The following is a 16,992-nucleotide window of genomic DNA, read 5'->3' as shown; positions in this document are numbered from 1 at the left end:
ACTTATAAGAAGCCATGAACTTACCTATAAGCCAATATGTTGTCATATTTCCCTTTCCCTTGACTTTGATGACTCCACGTTCCTCAAGAATGTAGCCTCCAATTCTGATAAGAAGTACACGGCATGTATTTGAGCAGTGAATCCTCAGTGCTGAAATTTGAAATGGAAGACAATGATCTATAATGAAAAAGATCTCGGCATAATTATCAGTAATGATTCAAATCATCCAAGCAGTGTATTTCAGCTTCTGAGAAAGCAAATAAGATTCTAGGACTGATTGCGTGATCTTTTGATTTCAAAAGTCCATCACTCATTAACAAGCTATATAAGTTGTTAGTTCGTCCACATTTGGAATATGCTGTTTCCATATGGTCACCGAATCTCATTAAAGACATTGACAGACTGGAAAAAGTACAACGGTGAGCCACAAAACTGATTCCAAATATCAAAAATAAATCATACAAAAATCAACTAAAACATATTAATCTGTTTTCCCTAAAGAAGCGTAGACTCAGAGGTGACTTGATACAGGCCTTTAAAATTCTAAAGGGAATTGACAACATCAAAAGTGACAAAATTTTCACATTGAATGAGAATCAGACAAGAAACAATGGTCTCAAACTGTCCGGAAATAGATTCAATTTGGAAATAGGTAGAAACAACTTTGCCAACCTTGTAGTTAATGAATGGAATAAACTTCCTGCACAGGTAGTGCAATGTAGTTCAGTTCAAAGCTTTAAGAATCATTTATATAAACACCTAAGCAAGATGCTGTAATGATTATAATTTGTTTTATATTATTTGTTTTTGTTTTGTTATCAATTGTCTGTTTGATTTTCATTTAGTATTAGTTATATGTCAATTTATTATTATTTACTATTTACCTGTTTGTTTATTATTTAACTATACCTATGCATTTATCTATTTTATTTATTTACATTATTATAGTTTTTATTTATTATTTTATTATTATTATGATTTTTTTCGCATCCGATCTAGATATGGACCAAAAGGTCTCCTGTCGGCATGCTCCGCCTTCGTAATCCTTTATATTATTGATTCTATGGACCAAAGACATGAAGTGGTCCTGCAAGATGGACAGTGATGCTACCCATTTTCAAAACCTGTCAACGTCTTCACCTACATCAAGAAGTGCAGTTCTGAAGTGCTAAGATTCAGTCTCCAGACTAGATCCAAGATCTCTATCAGTTTCAACTGTATTTCTTACACTTTTTCACAAATGGAGAGCTGGTAACCAATGACTCCTCCCTTTTCCCTACCATTCTTAGCCAGTGACATGGAAACAACCCCACTCTAATACAACACAGACAACAGTCAAGGTTTGTCCCAGAGAGGTCTTTGAGAGGGTCTGAGGACTCTTGTCAGCCATTGTGGGGCTTTAGGTTCGTCACTAACTGAAACTCAAGGCAGCAATTAAAATTACCTAGTCCTTTCTTCTTACTATGGTTGCTCTATCCTATTTTGTATCAAATCAACAGTTTTTGGGGTTGAATTTTCTTTTCAAGCATTTACTTAACTGCTTTCAATAATGCATTTTTCATATCTCCCCATTTTACATTTATAGTATCTTTTGCCAATACCTTGAAGCAGTTCTCTATATTCATCTCAGTTTCTTGCATATTCTCAGCATTTATTCTTACTTCTTCCATGTTGCTGATTTGCATACTCTTTGGCTGCTCCCTTCTTTTTCATTTAATTTTTTGCTCCTTATCCTGTCTCTCCTGTATTTCTTGTTAAATTCACCATCATCTCTATCCCTTCAGCACCCACTTGCCCTATTCTCCTCATTTCCCAAATTCTTCTTTCTCCTCTCATTGCTTTTGTTACTCTTCCTAAGTCTAATTCTTTTCAGTAACTCACAATGTCCGGTGGATTCAATCCTTGATGCTGTGTTGACAGTGTCTCCAAAGAGGCAGTATCGGGGCATCTTAAGTCCCACCACTCCTGCACACACTGGCCCTGTATCAGAATTGAAAACAATATAAAACTTATCATAAAAAGAACAAAGAAGAAAAAGAAAAAATGCAAAGGGGACAGGAAGTTCATAGATCAATCAACTCTTGAAAAAAAAAAATAATAATAAATAAATAAAAAATAAACCTGAATTTTTAATTATAACTAACCAAATGACTCAGAATTGCAATCATAATATATTAAATCAATATTGTTATCACTATACAAGGAGAAGGGCTATAAATATGAATGTAGTTGGTTTAGAGGGATCAGTCTGTTGAGTGTGGTCATTAAGGTGTATGATTATGTGCTAACTGAAAGGACAAGGAGAAGAACAGAAGGAATGATTGGAGAAGAGGGTGCACAGATCAAGATTTTGATTAAGACAGTATGTGAGAAATATCTAGCAAAAGGTAAGGATTTTTTTCATGTATTTGGAAAAGGCATATGATAAGGTTGATGGAGAAATTCTGTGGAGCATGTTACAAATGCATAGAATTGGGGGAAATTTGGTGAAAGCAGTCAAAAGTTTTCATGATAGGGTTGGTAATAGTTGAAGTTTGGGGTGTATATGGATCTACATCAGTGTTGTGTGATGTTGCCATGGTTATGTAATGTGTGTATGGTTGATGTGGTAAAGGAATTGAACAAAAGTGTTAGCCATAGGTTTGCAATGGATATGTGAGAATGGTAAGACATGGGAAGTGAACCAATTGTTATTCATGGAAGATACTGTGTTTGTGGAGGATTCTGAAGAAAGATTGAAACAACTGGTGACTGGATTTGAAAGGGTATGTGAGAGATGAATGTGGATAAAAGTAAAGTGATAATGATGGCAGGTTAAATTAGAGTGTGAATGATGAGATGGTTGAGGAAGCGAAGTTTTTTAATTATCGAGGATTTCATATGGTAGCAAATGGTGGAGTGGATGTGGAGGTGAATTATAGTGTAAAGAATGTTTGTAAATGTCTGAGTGGAGTGAATTTTTTTTATGAGAAATAGGCATTTGGGGATAAATACAGAGAGAAAGTTGCATGAAGGAATGATTGTGCCAGTGGTTTTGTAGGGAGCAGAGACTGTGTAATGAGGTGCAGTTCACTTACCATAGCACTTTTCTTCATTCTTCTCTTCATTGTTGCAGGACCCAGTGATGAAGTGACTTCTAGCTTCTTTCTCACTAATAATGCCTATCTAATCATACAATCTTACCTTAGCTAATTATTCTCTATATTTCTTCTACTGTCCTTTCTCACTTTTTCCCTTCTCTCTCCTTGTTCACCTTTGACCCTGTGCCAGGGTGCCAACTGCACACCATACTTGCACCACATTCATACTCCCCCCTTGATCTCGAGATCAACCTATTCTTTATTTTTTCCATCTCCTCTTCTTCCTACTTTGTATTCCTTCAGCCATCCCAGAGGCCATCTATTACGCTGCAGTTGTTGAGGTGCTGCCCCCCCCCCCATCCACTGCAGTGTTGTATCTCTCTTCATTGTTTTCCCCACCATCCACTACACGAAGATCCAGGATATGTTGTGGCACTCCCTTGACAGGAATGTTGATCCTCGAGTTTATCTTCATTATGGCACCTCTCGTCCACTGTGAGGTGCACTTATTATCCCTTGGCTTCACCCATACTTCCTCCCCCACCTGTACTGAGGCGACACCTTCTTTAGCATTGGCTGGTTGCACTGGTGCTACCCTGGGATGTTGCCATTCATATTTGAATATGGCTCACTGTATTTACCTAGTTGTATTTTGCGGGAAGGGGAGCTATGCTCGTGTTGTCCCGCCATTGTATCTCTCTGTGTCTAGTTTGCTTTTAAACTCGTGAATGGTTTTTGCGCTTACTATCTCATTATCCAGTTTGTTCCAAGTGTCTAAAACTCTAAGTGGAAAACTGTTTTTCTTCAGTTCTCTTCTATAGCTATGTTTTCTTAATTTCCTTCCATGTCCTCTTGTGTTTCTCTTGTCCCAGTTTAGTAATTCTTCTCTATCAAGTATCTCTGTGCCTTTCATGATTCTGTAGATGGTCAGTAGGTCTCCTCTCTCTCTTCTTTGCTCCAGTGTCGGTAGCTCCAGTTTAGCCAATCTCTCCTTGTATGATTGGTTTGCAAGTGCAGGTGCCATTTTTGTAGCTGCTCTTTGGATTCTTTCTATTTTCTTTATGTTCTTTTTGGTAGTGGGGGACCACAATGTCGCCGCATACTCTAGTCTAGGCCTTATCAATGTAACCAATATTTTTTTTATCATGTCTTCGTCCAGGTAAGCAAAAGCCACTTTTATTGATCTTAGCAAGTTGTAAGTCTCCCCGACAATTTTGTTAATCTGTGTATAATAGGACAAGTCGTTTGTGATAATAACTCCCAAGTCTTTTTCGGATCCTACTTTCTTTACTTCCTTGGTTCCAATTGTGTATTTTCTTGATATTCTGTTTTTGCTTTTTCCAAACTCCATTATGCTACACTTCTTAGTATTAAAATCCACTTCCCATTTCTGACTCCAGTTCCATACCCTATTCAGATCTTCTTGCAGTGCTTCACAGTCCTTATCAGTTTCTACTTTCCTTAACAGTTTGGCGTCATCAGCAAAGAAGCTCATGTAACAGTTCACGCCCTCGTCCATATCATTCATATAGATAGCAAACATTATTGGAGCCAGTACAGATCCTTGCGGTACTCCACTGATCACCTCTTTCCAATCTGAATATTCTTCCGAGTACTACTCTCATCTTTCTTCCAGTCAGGAAGTCCTCCATCCATTTTAGTTGGTTCCCTCGTATTCCTCCTATGTGTTCCAGTTTTTTTTAGTAGTTTTCTGTGTGGTACTTTGTCAAATGCTTTTTGCAAGTCTAGGAATGCACAATCAGCCCATCCGTTTCTTTCTTGCACTATGTCTATTAGTCTTGAGTAGAAGCATATCAAGTTTGTGGTGCATTGGAACTGAGTCTTTGTCTTGGCTTGACCTAGGGGATGTATTATACCAGAAACTGCCTCCATGGGTGGTATTAGTTCCCTTTTGGTGATGGATTTGATAGTGAGAAGGTGTCATTCTACTATTCCATTCCCGATCAGCCAGGAAGCATCCCTAAAGAAACATCTCGTGCTCCACTTCTCCAGCATTTCTTTCAGTGCTTGGAATCAAAACGTGGTGCTATTATCCATCAGGACTTCATCCACTAGACCCCTTTTCAGAAACATCTCATTCATCACCTGTGCAATTTCCTCTACCACCTCTGTTTTCAGTTCCGGCCAGATGGCGAATTATCCTGGGCCACATTCAACCATCAATAGGTACACGTCCCATCGATAGTAGGTTATGTCAACTGCCAACCTCTTCCACGTAGGCTTGTGTAATGAGGTGTGCAGTTTATCTACCTTAGCACTGTTCTTTGTTCTTCTCTTTGTCATCACAGAACTCAAAGACAAAGTCACTTCTAGCTACTCTCATTAATGACATCTATCTAATCCTACAATCCTACCATAGCTAATTATTTTCTATATTTCTTCCACTGCACTTTTCTCACTTCTTCTCTCCCTTCATTCAATCGACGCTGTTATGTCCCCCTCAACCAATGCCAATTCATTCTCTTCTACAGGGTGACCTTTGAATATAAGGGAGGTGGTTGACACTCTGTCTCTGGACTAGGTCCAAGATCTCTCAATTAAACCTAGCAAATACCTGAATGAATTCCAATGCGGAGCTTCAGTGTGTCATTTGGGCGATGTCGTATCTTGAACTTTCGAATGGCCTCCAGCAGATGCAGAGACATAGATGCGATCTCCCCAGCATGGTGATCCAGACTCCTGATTGGCAGCCCACTCACCTACAGAGCAACAAGAAAGGGTCAAAGGCACAAATATTAGCCTAAGGATAAAGACAGTGATAGGTTGTGTAATTGGATTCCTTACTAAACTTTATCCCACATCTGTCACAACTGAAATTTAAAGTAATTCTATGTTCTGGGCAGATTTTACCTAAATTTTGCATATCATAAATGATAAAACTGTGCTTTATATGACATACATGCACAAAGGAGACTTTTTCAGCTATAAGTGAATTATAAAGGATGGACATAGTACATATAATTTTATATCAGTGTGTCAAATGTAAGTGCATTTTTACATACAAATGATATATGTATAATACATTAATATGAAATTCAAGAGAGGTGTTTGGTAAAATGTGTCTGAAAATAACATATTTATGTTCTTATGTGGAACATCTATGACTTGTGGTCAGAGTAGCATACACAAGATACTTGTACTCAGGTCATTATATATTGTAAAAAGATGTGTATCTTTTATTGCATGTGCAAGGAAATTGCTTTACACCACAAAACTTATATAAGTCAACTCACCACCATGTATGCATCACCTATGGTCTCGACTTTATATACATCATAGTTGCCAATGATAGAGTCGAAGCATGTGTACAGGTCATTGAGGAAGTCAACAACCTGAAGAATAAATTATTTGTCTTGAAATTTGTGAAGAGATCGCTGCAAGAATGATATGAAAGTTATAATGAAAAATTGATAAATTCTTTGCCAATTCTTCTCTTATTACTACTGAGAAATGAGGAGGTGAGGAGGAGAACAGGGGTGGAAAGGAAGTTGGGAGATAGGGTTGATGAAAGAGTATTGGGATGGTTTGGACACATGGAAAGAATGAGTGAAGAAAGACTAGTAAAAGAGGTATGGAAGGCAGATGTGGAGGGAGTGAACATGAAGGGACATCCTAGGATGAGGTGGATGGATGGGGTGAAGGGGGCTTTGGGGAAGAGGGGAATGTCTGTTGAGGAAGGACGGGAGAGGACAGACGACAGGGGTGAATGGAGAATGGTTGTATATGGATGATGTTGTGATGCATGAGGTGGAATGGGGGGTGAGGTAGTATGTGTGAGCAAATTTTGACGCAGCCCGAAGGGATTTCTCCCCGTCTTCTCCTTTATGCATGGGGGGACAGAGAGGGGGGGTCGCCGATTTAATGAAGGGGCCTTGCTGTGGATGTGCTGTGTCTTGTGACACTGCTTCTGACCCAGGGCAGTGGACAAGGTGCAGGGATGACCCGTCATCCAGGAGGTGCTAAGATGAGAGGGAGGGTGGAGGGGTGTGGAGTGTATTCAGGGATGGAGTGGGTGGGAATGATTTGATACCTTTTCCCTTTTGGCTACCTCCCTTGTAAGGGGGAAAAAGCCTTGGTATATGTATGTATGTATTACTACTGCAATTAGTTTATAGTTTTTCAATTCACTGGTCAGTCATTATTTTGATCAGCATATGAAGAACGCTTAAGGTTGTGATAATTGTGGCCTTGAAGTTTTACTAACAAGAAACACTCAGTTCCAAAGTAGCAACCAATAATCCCTGGGCCCTCCTTTAGATCCTTCTGGGAAAGAATGTTGAAATGTCTGTGGTGTATCAGTGTAGGTCTGATTCTATGTCACTGACTGGTAGGAGGAAAAGAAGGGGATCAGTCATTGGTGTCGCTTCTTTTCATAAGAACATTTATAGAAAAATCTTGGGCCTCATCTGGAGACCAAGTATCAGGCCCCTTGGTTGTACTTTTACAAAGAGGTGAGGCTAACAATTTTATTTAAAGATAAGTGGCAGAGGGATGATTCTCCCACTGTCCAAGAAATAGGTACCTGTCATTGGTCTCACAAAGTATTCCAAATATAACTCACTTTGAAGTATTATCTGATCTTGCTTCAATGACAATACAGAATGATTCATCTCAGATTACAAACACTGTTACATGTGAATGCCCTTGTCCAATGCACAAAATCATCTTTGACTTCCTTCAAAACCTACCTGTAATGGTGTAGATTCAGCTGACATTTCAGTGAATCCCACAATGTCACTGAAGTAGATGGTAACACTATCGAAGTTCTCAGCTTCCACTTTATTACCAACCTTCAGTTGCTCTGCTACATAGCGAGGAAGCATTTCATATAACAGGGCCTCTGCAAATGGCAAGAGAAATTTAAGTGTTGGTAGGAGAAGAAAGGCAAGGAACCTATGCCAGGAGGTAGCTATGACTAACACCATCACCTTTCCCCTGTATACATGGATTGTCAGGGCAGGTAAGAGTCACTACCAGGAATCAGAGAAAAGTATGGGATACGAACCCACAATTAAGCAAATGCAAGACCAGTATGCTTCTGATTATGCCACCAATGCACTGTTGGTATGAGAGAAAGAAGAATAATGCAGAGACAAAACTAAAAGTTAACAAATGGTCTTTGAGATGTCTAATGAAAAGAGGGAGCACAGTCACCTAATCTAGTACGTGTGTGGACCAACTAGGCACACGATGGCAAAGGAGCTGAACTGATGAATTTTAGAATCTAGTTCCTTCAATGCAACACTGCCTTGGTTAGGTATGATAATAATAATAAAAATGCCAACTAAAGTCATACGACAGGAATCTCCCACCTACTTAGTAACTATCAATACATACACCAATGGTTCCCACCCTGGCCATAGAATGGGCTATGCAGCAGTATCCCCAACAGATACAAATCTGAAATTTTACCCCCTCCTCATATCCTCAGCCTTCACTGGTGAACTCTGTCATGCTTGCTGCCCTATATATTACCCACAATTTCCCCCTCCTCATCCTATGTAATCATCTTGAACTCAAAAGGTGCCCCACAATCATTTTCCATACTCAATTCTCTCCACCAACTTGTCCACAAAATACATTCATGGATCATTCAGATCTCCACCTGCTTTAAATCTGTATCCTTCTGCAAGGTACCATCTCATATGAGCATCCTTGGCAACAAACGAGCAAACAAGGTGACTCGAGAAGTGGTATCAACCCTCTCCAATGCATCCACCCTACTGCCAGCAACAAACTCCTACCCAATCATCTGATCTGAAATGCTAAACGTATGACAAACCAAAAGCACCAGGAATGACACCCAACAAACCACCTAAAGGCAATCATAGCTTTGTTAACCTCTTCAATACGAGTCAAATATTCGCGCGCACATTAGCTGCCTGATGTATGATGAGGCATCACGATACGCGCATCATAAAAAATAAAGTTACAGCTGTTATACTCATTCTCTTTCACTCAGAGTGTTTGTAATCACTGACAAAATGATCAAGCCTGTTCACAGAATAAGAGGGTCACTCAGTTATAACTACAAAATAAATCTAATCAGGAAGCTGACGCTGGCATCCTCATCCTCACTCGGGCCTCATAATGCCTACGTATGCGTCTTCATATTCAAGTGGTTAATATGAACGTAATCGGGGTTTTAAAACATCACTGTTGCTTCTATGAACAGGACATTCTTGCCTCATTGGAATGACCAATTAAACAAGTCTTAGCAACAATCACATTATATTTCATGTACTCCCTCAAATAACAATAACACTACACTAGTTTGAGTAATAAACATCAATACCTCTACCATCTCTCAATATTCCAGTGCTTCTTCCATAGCGGCTTGTGTTGTTATGATTCCACTAGCGGACTTGACGAGTGGTGTGACCAGCGGCACATATGTCAAGCCAGGGAAAATAAAAGCCATTCTGGTGTAAACAATGGCAAGTGAGACAGTAGCTTAAAAAAAGACTCCCAAGGAAACTATAAAGACCTCACAATATAAAAACTCTCAGACACAACACAAAAAATCAAAGAACACTCTGCCTTCACATAGTCCCATCCTTGACTAACCAACACTTAAAATATAAGATAACGAACAGTGTCAACTTGATGCTGTACATAAAAGAAAAAACTGCCTTTGAAGCTACTGTCCCTACTAAAGTTTATACACTCTATAAAGGATTTGTGGGAAAACCCAGTTTCGGCTGTGGCCTTCCTTGGGGAGACGGGACTGCTCGGACAGACAGTCTAGGGAACGACAACAACAACAACAACTAAAGTTTATAGGCTAAACGCACAGGTCAAGATAAGCCTGTGAATAAGAATAGGCAAAACTGAAGGACTTCTCCAGTCCGTGAACGAACACACCCAAAAACAGATTTTGATCATCTTGCCCATAAATGAACATACAAAAATAATTATAATGAAGTAAAGCCTTTGGTCTGTGAGCAAGTATAGACTACCCAAAACTGAATGAAAAAATATGGCCTCTAAGTGAGAATAAAAAAAAATTAAACAGGTTTTTTGTCAAGCATGAACAATTCAAGTTTGTTTACCTGTCTTCTTCTTTTCTTCCATTAGTTGATCAGTTCTCTCCTCAACTAAAACCTCTAGATTGTTGGCATACTTCTCCATCATAGCCAACATATTGTCGAAGATGTTGGACTTCCTATGCAAAACAATAACATCAAATTAAAAACCTAATAAATTTATTTGCCCACCTATTCACTTGTTTTTCATTATGAATTTATTTAATGGATCTGGCCTTATTATGGGTCTTAGTCTTTTTCAGTATGGTTATCCTATACAATTTGATGTAGTCTATTGTAATGTACAAGTGTGCAGCTCTGTGTGTGGTGTGCTTTATATATATGTGCACTTAAAATCACTATGACTCCCTTGTCCTATTTTGTAACCAATCTGTGAAAGCTCGCTTCTTCTCTTCTACAACCTTCTTTGTTTCCTCATCCCACTATTCACTACCCTTCCTTCTATTTCCTCCTGTCCTTCTTGTTCCACACACCATCCTTGTACACTTTGACTCCCTCCTTCAACCATCCCCATTCCTCCTCCACACCTAGCTCTACTCTATCCTTCACTCCCTCCCACTCCTCCTTCAGCTTCTTCTTGTACTCCTCCTCCTTTTCCTTTTCATTTAAAGAGGTCACTCTAAGCACTTCCCTACCTTTTGTCCCTTTCCTCTTTCTCCATCTATCCTCCACTCTCAACTTACCTTCCACCAAAAAATGATCTGATATTCCCCCACCCTCTCCCCTTAGCACATGTACATCCTTAACTCTTCCTATCATAGTCCTATTTACCACTACATAATCCATCAACGCTCTGTCTACCACCCATCCACCACCCTCTCCCATGTGTACTTATGCTTGACTTTCTTCTGAAACATTGTATTTGCTATCATCAACTCTCTTTCTAGACACATTTCCACCATCAACTCTCCACTACAATTCTTTCCTGGAACTCCACATTTCCCAACCACTCCATCAATTGGACCATTTCCTACCCTAGCATTAAGGTCTCCCAGTACTATTACATTGACATTTCTCCCTAAATCCTCTATGCACTCATTTAAATCTATCCAAAATGCCTCCCTTTCTTCTACACTCTTCTCACTGCCAGGCCCATATGCACTTACAAAGACCCACATCTCCTTTCCCAGTTTCACCTTCATCCACATTATCCTTGAGGAAACCTCCTTCCACTCCACTACACGTTTACCTATCTCTTCATTTACTAGAATAGCCACCCCTTCCCTCCCTCGCCCTCTCTTCACTCCTGATAACCTCCCACTTACACTCCCAAACTTACACTCACCCTTCCCTTTCAACTTAGTTTCACTCAAAGCCAACACATCCATCTTTCTTCTCACAAACATACTACCTATCTCTTCCCTTTTACTCTCATCTGTACCACATCCACGCACATTAAAAGACCCAAACCTTAGGGTGCTGGTCAGAAAACTCCCAGACCCTCTGCCTTTACTTTTTCATTTAGGAATGTCCCCTGTGGGGCTACAAGGAGAAGGATGCCTAGTCCCACTCCCCGTCCCTTTCTTCTCGCCTCTTACGATCCAAGTGGAAATATTTGGTGGCAGTATTCTTTTCCCCCACCACAGGGAATTCCCCCACAGCAGAAAATGAATACTCAGAGAAATGGTACAGGACAGCAGCAAGGGGTTGGGGGACAGCATAACGGAGGGACAGTTGTAGTATAAAAGTGTCATAATTTCTCTATGAAGAGTTTTCCTCTATCATAGACAAAATGATGTGTGGCTCTGGTCTGTAGGGGCACCCCATATAGACCCTAAAGTATCAACTGCATGCTACTTTGCCACAATAACAAGCAGCCAATACCCCAGACGGATACCTTTGAGAGGTACAAAGAAAAGAAAAGAAGTAAAGCAAAAGGTAAAGGAGGCAAAGAGGAGAGCAGATGTGAAGTGGGGTAAGAGTATGACAGAAAATCTTGAAAGTAATAAAAAAGATGTTTTGTAAAGAAATTAAGAGAGGAAGAGGAGGCGAATCAAGTTGAGAAGAAAAGGTAAAAGGTGCAGATGGAGAGATGATAATGGAAGAGAAGGCAGTAAGGGGAAGATGGGCAGAATATTTTAGGGAGTTGCTAAATGTGAAGGAGGATAGGGAGGGAAAGATAGTTGCAGTGAGAAATGCTAAGAAAATGAGAGTGATGAGTGAGGAAAATGGAGGAGAAATAAGGAAGGATGAGGTGAAGGCAGTTGTTAAGATGATGAAAGCAGGTAAGGCACCTGGTCTGGATGGATGCCATGCAGAATGTCTAAAAAAAGGAGGTACAGTGATGGTGGACTGGCTGGTGAGGTTATTTAATGTTTGCTGGAGAGAGGGTAGAGTGCCGGAGAACTGGAGGAGTGCCTGTATAGTTCCACTTTACAAGGGAAAAGGGGACAAGTGTGAATGTAGTAGTTTCAGAGGGATTAGCTTGTTAAGTGTAGTTGGGAAGGCTTATGGGAGGATCTTGATTGAGAGGATTAGGAGAGGAACAGAGGGAGTAATTGGTGAGGAACAGTGTGGATTTAGGACGGGTAGAGGTTGTGTAGATCAGATCTTTCAGGTAAGACAAATATCTGAGAAAGCTATAGGAAAGGGGAAGGATATTTTTTGGGCTTTTATGGATCTGGAAAAGGCTTACGATAGGGTAGACAGATAGGCACTGTAGGAGGTTATGCAGATATACGGGATAGGAGGAAAGCTTCTAGGAGCTGTCAAGAGTTTTTATGAGAGTAGTAGAGCTTGTGTTAGGATTAGAAATGGAGAGAGTGAGTGGTTCGAGGTAAAGGTGGGACTTCGTCAAGGATGCGTTATGTCGCCCTGGCTGTTCAACTTATACATGGATGGGGTAGTGTGAGAGGTAAATGCAAGGGTAGTGGGTCAGGGATTGGAGATGGTTAAAGAAAATGGAGAAAAGTGGGAGGCGAGCCAGCTGTTGTTTGCGGACGACACTGCGCTTGTGGCAGGATCGGAGGAGGGACTGAGGAAGTTGGTGACAGAGTTTGGGAGAGTATGTGATAGAAGAAAGCTAAAGATAAATGTGGGTAAAAGTAAGGTGATGATATGTACAAGGGGTGAAAGTGGCAGTAGACTGGAAGTGAGCATTAAGGGAGAGTGACTGGAGGAAGTGGATAGTTTTAGATACTTGGGTGCAAATGTGGCAGGAAAAGGTGGAGGTAGAATGTAGATTGAGAGAAGCGAGTAAATGCCTTGGTGGGTTGAAGAGTGTAATGAGGAGTGATTGTGCCAACAGCACTGTATGGGGCAGAAACATGGAACATAAGAGAGGAAGAGAGAAGGAGTTTGAATGTGTTTGAGATGAGGTGTCTGAGAAGTATGATGGTGGTTACTAGGCTAGATAGAGTGAGAAATGAAGAGGTGAGGAGAAGAATGGGGGTGGAAAGGGAGTTGGAAGATAGGGTTGATGAAAGAGTATTAGGATGGTTTGGACACATGGAAAGAATGAGTGAAGAAAGACTATTAAAAGAGGTATGGAAGGCAGATGTGGAGGGAGTGAACATGAGGGGACGTCCTCGGATGAGGTGGATGGATGGGGGTGAAGGGGGCTTTGGGGAAGGACGGGAGAGGACAGAAGACAGGGGTGAATGGAGAATGGTTGTATATGGATGATGTTGTGATGCATGAGGTGGAATGGGTGGGGGGATGGGGGGTGAGGTAGTATGTGTGAGCAAAATTTGATGCAGCCTGAAGGGATTTCTCCCCGTCTTCTCCTTTTATGCATGGGAGGACGGAGAGGGGGGGGGGTCGCCAATTTAATGAAGCGGCCTTGCTGTGGATGTGCTGTGTCTTGCGACACTGCTTCTGACCCAGGGCAGTGGACAAGGTCCAGGGATGACCCGTTATCCAGGAGGTGCTAAGAGAAGAGGGAGGGTGGAGGGGTGTGGAGTGTATTCAGGGATGGAATGGATGGTAATGATTTTATGCCTTTTCCTTTTTGGCTACCTCCCTTGTAAGGGGGAAAAAAGCCTTGGTATATGTATGTATGTATAATCACTATACGTATGTCTGTGCATGATTACATGTTACAATTCATTTTGTTAGTCCTTCGTGTATACTGGAAAACGATATTTCATATTCCAGGATTAAAACTGTTACTACTTGATGGATCATGATGTACTAGTGAAGAGTGACAAGCCTAAGATCTATAATTCATCTTTGAGGTATTAAGGTCTCTTTTAGTACTTACATTCCTCTTCTCATGGACCGAAGGCGTAACCTTATAACTCTGAACTCAGGCCGGTCCTCTGGAACTTCAGCCCAACACTCTCTCAGAACAATCTTTACACAATCAAAACAGTGTTCAAGCATGTCCACCAGAGGCCTGGTAGTTGAAAAAGAAGTTGAGTGATTGTCATACAATAGCCTTTGCAATGTGGATACAGAAGATTATAAAGCACTTTAACAGTTATAATGGTAATAGCATAATATTAGTTGCTATTTCGAGTTCCAATGACTGCAAATCCATAGCACCACAGAAGACAGCAATGGGCATAAGTCTCTCCCATAGATTTCTCTAGGAAGAAACATTAGATTATCTTTTGTGTTGTATTAATGTGGATCTGTTTCATGTCACTGGCTGGTAGAAGAAAAAGGTGGTGAGCAGTTGTCAACCATCAGCTCTTTTATGTGAAAAAATGAAGAAAAGGTAATTAGACATGATATAGATCTTGGGTTTAATCGAGAGACTAAGTGCCAGTCACTTCGGGCTATACCTCCAGACAAAGGTGAGGCACAGACTGCTAAATCTCTGGACTACACATGGATGAATGTTTCAATATCCCTAAATAGCATAGCCGGCCTAAAGGCAATTGCTTAGTTGTCGTCTTTGGAGCTGCTTTCAGTCTGTCAGAACTAATAACTTTCTTTTATATTTGCACTGCCAGAAATATGGCTACACACCTAAAGGGTTGACCTCCCTCCTCTGGGCCCGTCATGACCTTCTTCAAAATGTCTGAGGGCGACATGTCAATGAGGCCATAAGGTCCTTGACGGCTGTGAACTTCATAAAGGATGATGGCAAAGGAATAGATATCTCCCCTCTGTGTACCGTTGGGTGGTGCTTGGCTACATCGAAGAAGTTCTGGAGCACGGTAGAGCAGATCTGAGTGAACAAAAATTAGAATGGAATAATGTTTGGACAAAATGGAACATAAAGTTTGTTTTTCATTGAAATATAGAGTTATGGAAACCAATATATATACACCTGTGTCTCTTAATCCAACACTCGTCAACCACCACTTGAGGGGATGTTTAGGCACAAGACATAAACCCACTTCGGGAATTGGTGATGTTTTATGTAATGGGCAAATTCCTGAAGTGGGTTTATGTTCTGGGCCCAAATGTCTACACAAACGGCAGTTGGTAAGTGTTAGATTAAAAGGCCTTGGTGTATTACAATTTGGTTGGAACAAAATGAAAACTCTACAGGTCTACCCAAGGTAGACAAAGGTGAAAATACTGCAAGGAAAAGTGGAAAGGAATGGAAATTAACAACTTGAATACCACTTGAGTGTTTATAGAATGATAAAAGGATATCACAGAAAGTATATCAGGCAGAAAAATAGAGACAGACACTGAATTGGGTACTTATGCTAAGATTTGTACAACATAATAATGATAATTGCCTTGGGTCTCACTGATTGAAAACCTACAACAACACTGTAGCTGGCAATGGTCCTCAGACCTACCAAGGATCTCCCTAGAAAGAAATATTTGAGTTCTCTATATTTTGTTGGGATTGTTTTTATATTCTATTTATCTATATACCAAGGGCTTCTTCCCCTTTATAAGGGAGGTGGTGAGGTCAAATGCATGGCCCTACTTCAAACCATTCCACTCCTATCCACTGCACTTGTTACTCTCTCATCTTAGCTACTTGTGGGTGAAGGGTCATCTTGGCCTCCTACCCACTGCCGGGTTTTATATTACCAACTTGTAAGTCAGATCTCCTTAACCCCTTCATTACCGACCCGTCAACCTTATGTAAACAAACGTTTCAAACCGTCCTACGAATGGCTGGAGCCTTATGTTTGTAAACACAGACACTTGCCACCACGTGGGTAGAAATAACCCAGAAACTGAGGCCTTGAGAGCCCTCAATACACACAGCTTATAACTGTGACACGTGCGTGTCACGGGGAGCACGCTCGGTTCCTGGCAGGTGCACTCAGCCGTGACACGCAGGTGTCACAAAACACACATCCGGTACTCAAGGGGTTAAGTAAACTGGTGGAGGAAATATAGTTGAGATATGGAGAAAGGTCCTGGGCTCAGTCTGGGAATAGAATGTTATCCCCTTGGGGCTGTACCTCCTGAGAGAAGTGAGGATGTTGACAAGTTTTGAAGATGGATAGTAGGAAGATACTTCTCTCTGGTGTCCATTTCTCAGAACCACCAATCGCAGGTACCCAGTGTTGATTCAAACAGTATCCATGACTATGACAGTCAAAATTAAACTGTATAACTGAATAGAGTGATTTGCTCACCTACCCATACACCTTTCCTGAAGATCAATGCAGTTAACTGGGGTCATGTCATCACCACCTTTGAGTTCTCCCAGTCCAAAGTCAGCAATCTTGAGGACCCATCGCGAGTCTACCAAGCAGTTTGAACTTTTCAGATTGCCATGAGATTTTATTGGGGAGTCGTGGAGGAACATCATTCCCTGTAAAGCAAAGGATGTCCATGTGAATTATATGTTAAATTTATCTTTATATTAAAAAAATTTCCTTCTTTGCACAAGAAGAAGGACCTGACTATTCAATGAGATTGTGGGTATGTTTCTGGAACTGAATACAAAGTGAAAACTGCATAAGGGAGTGATTGTGCCC

The 16,992-nt window shown here is 40.7% G+C and overlaps 1 protein-coding gene across 1 annotated transcript in view; it reads right to left on the bottom strand.

Moving 5' to 3' along the window:
* Positions 1 to 16,992, bottom strand: part of LOC143033385 (guanylate cyclase 32E-like) — a 40,956-nt gene that overhangs the window by 5,528 nt on the left and 18,436 nt on the right. The window contains exons 15-23 of the mRNA XM_076198736.1: positions 16,652 to 16,826; positions 15,062 to 15,263; positions 14,349 to 14,483; positions 10,154 to 10,266; positions 7,790 to 7,941; positions 6,335 to 6,433; positions 5,656 to 5,800; positions 1,882 to 1,980; positions 25 to 150 (exon numbers count right to left, since the gene is read on the bottom strand). Coding sequence (XP_076054851.1) covers positions 25 to 150; positions 1,882 to 1,980; positions 5,656 to 5,800; positions 6,335 to 6,433; positions 7,790 to 7,941; positions 10,154 to 10,266; positions 14,349 to 14,483; positions 15,062 to 15,263; positions 16,652 to 16,826 — 1,246 coding nt within the window. The remainder of the gene's footprint in view (positions 1 to 24; positions 151 to 1,881; positions 1,981 to 5,655; positions 5,801 to 6,334; positions 6,434 to 7,789; positions 7,942 to 10,153; positions 10,267 to 14,348; positions 14,484 to 15,061; positions 15,264 to 16,651; positions 16,827 to 16,992) is intronic.

This window comes from Oratosquilla oratoria, chromosome 15, assembly GCF_046742065.1.
Source record: "Oratosquilla oratoria isolate Oo_2021 chromosome 15, ASM4674206v1, whole genome shotgun sequence".
NCBI classification, from domain to species: Eukaryota; Metazoa; Arthropoda; class Malacostraca; order Stomatopoda; family Squillidae; genus Oratosquilla; species Oratosquilla oratoria.
Note: the sequence above shows the minus strand (reverse complement) of the source record. Positions and strands in the feature narration are given on the sequence as shown.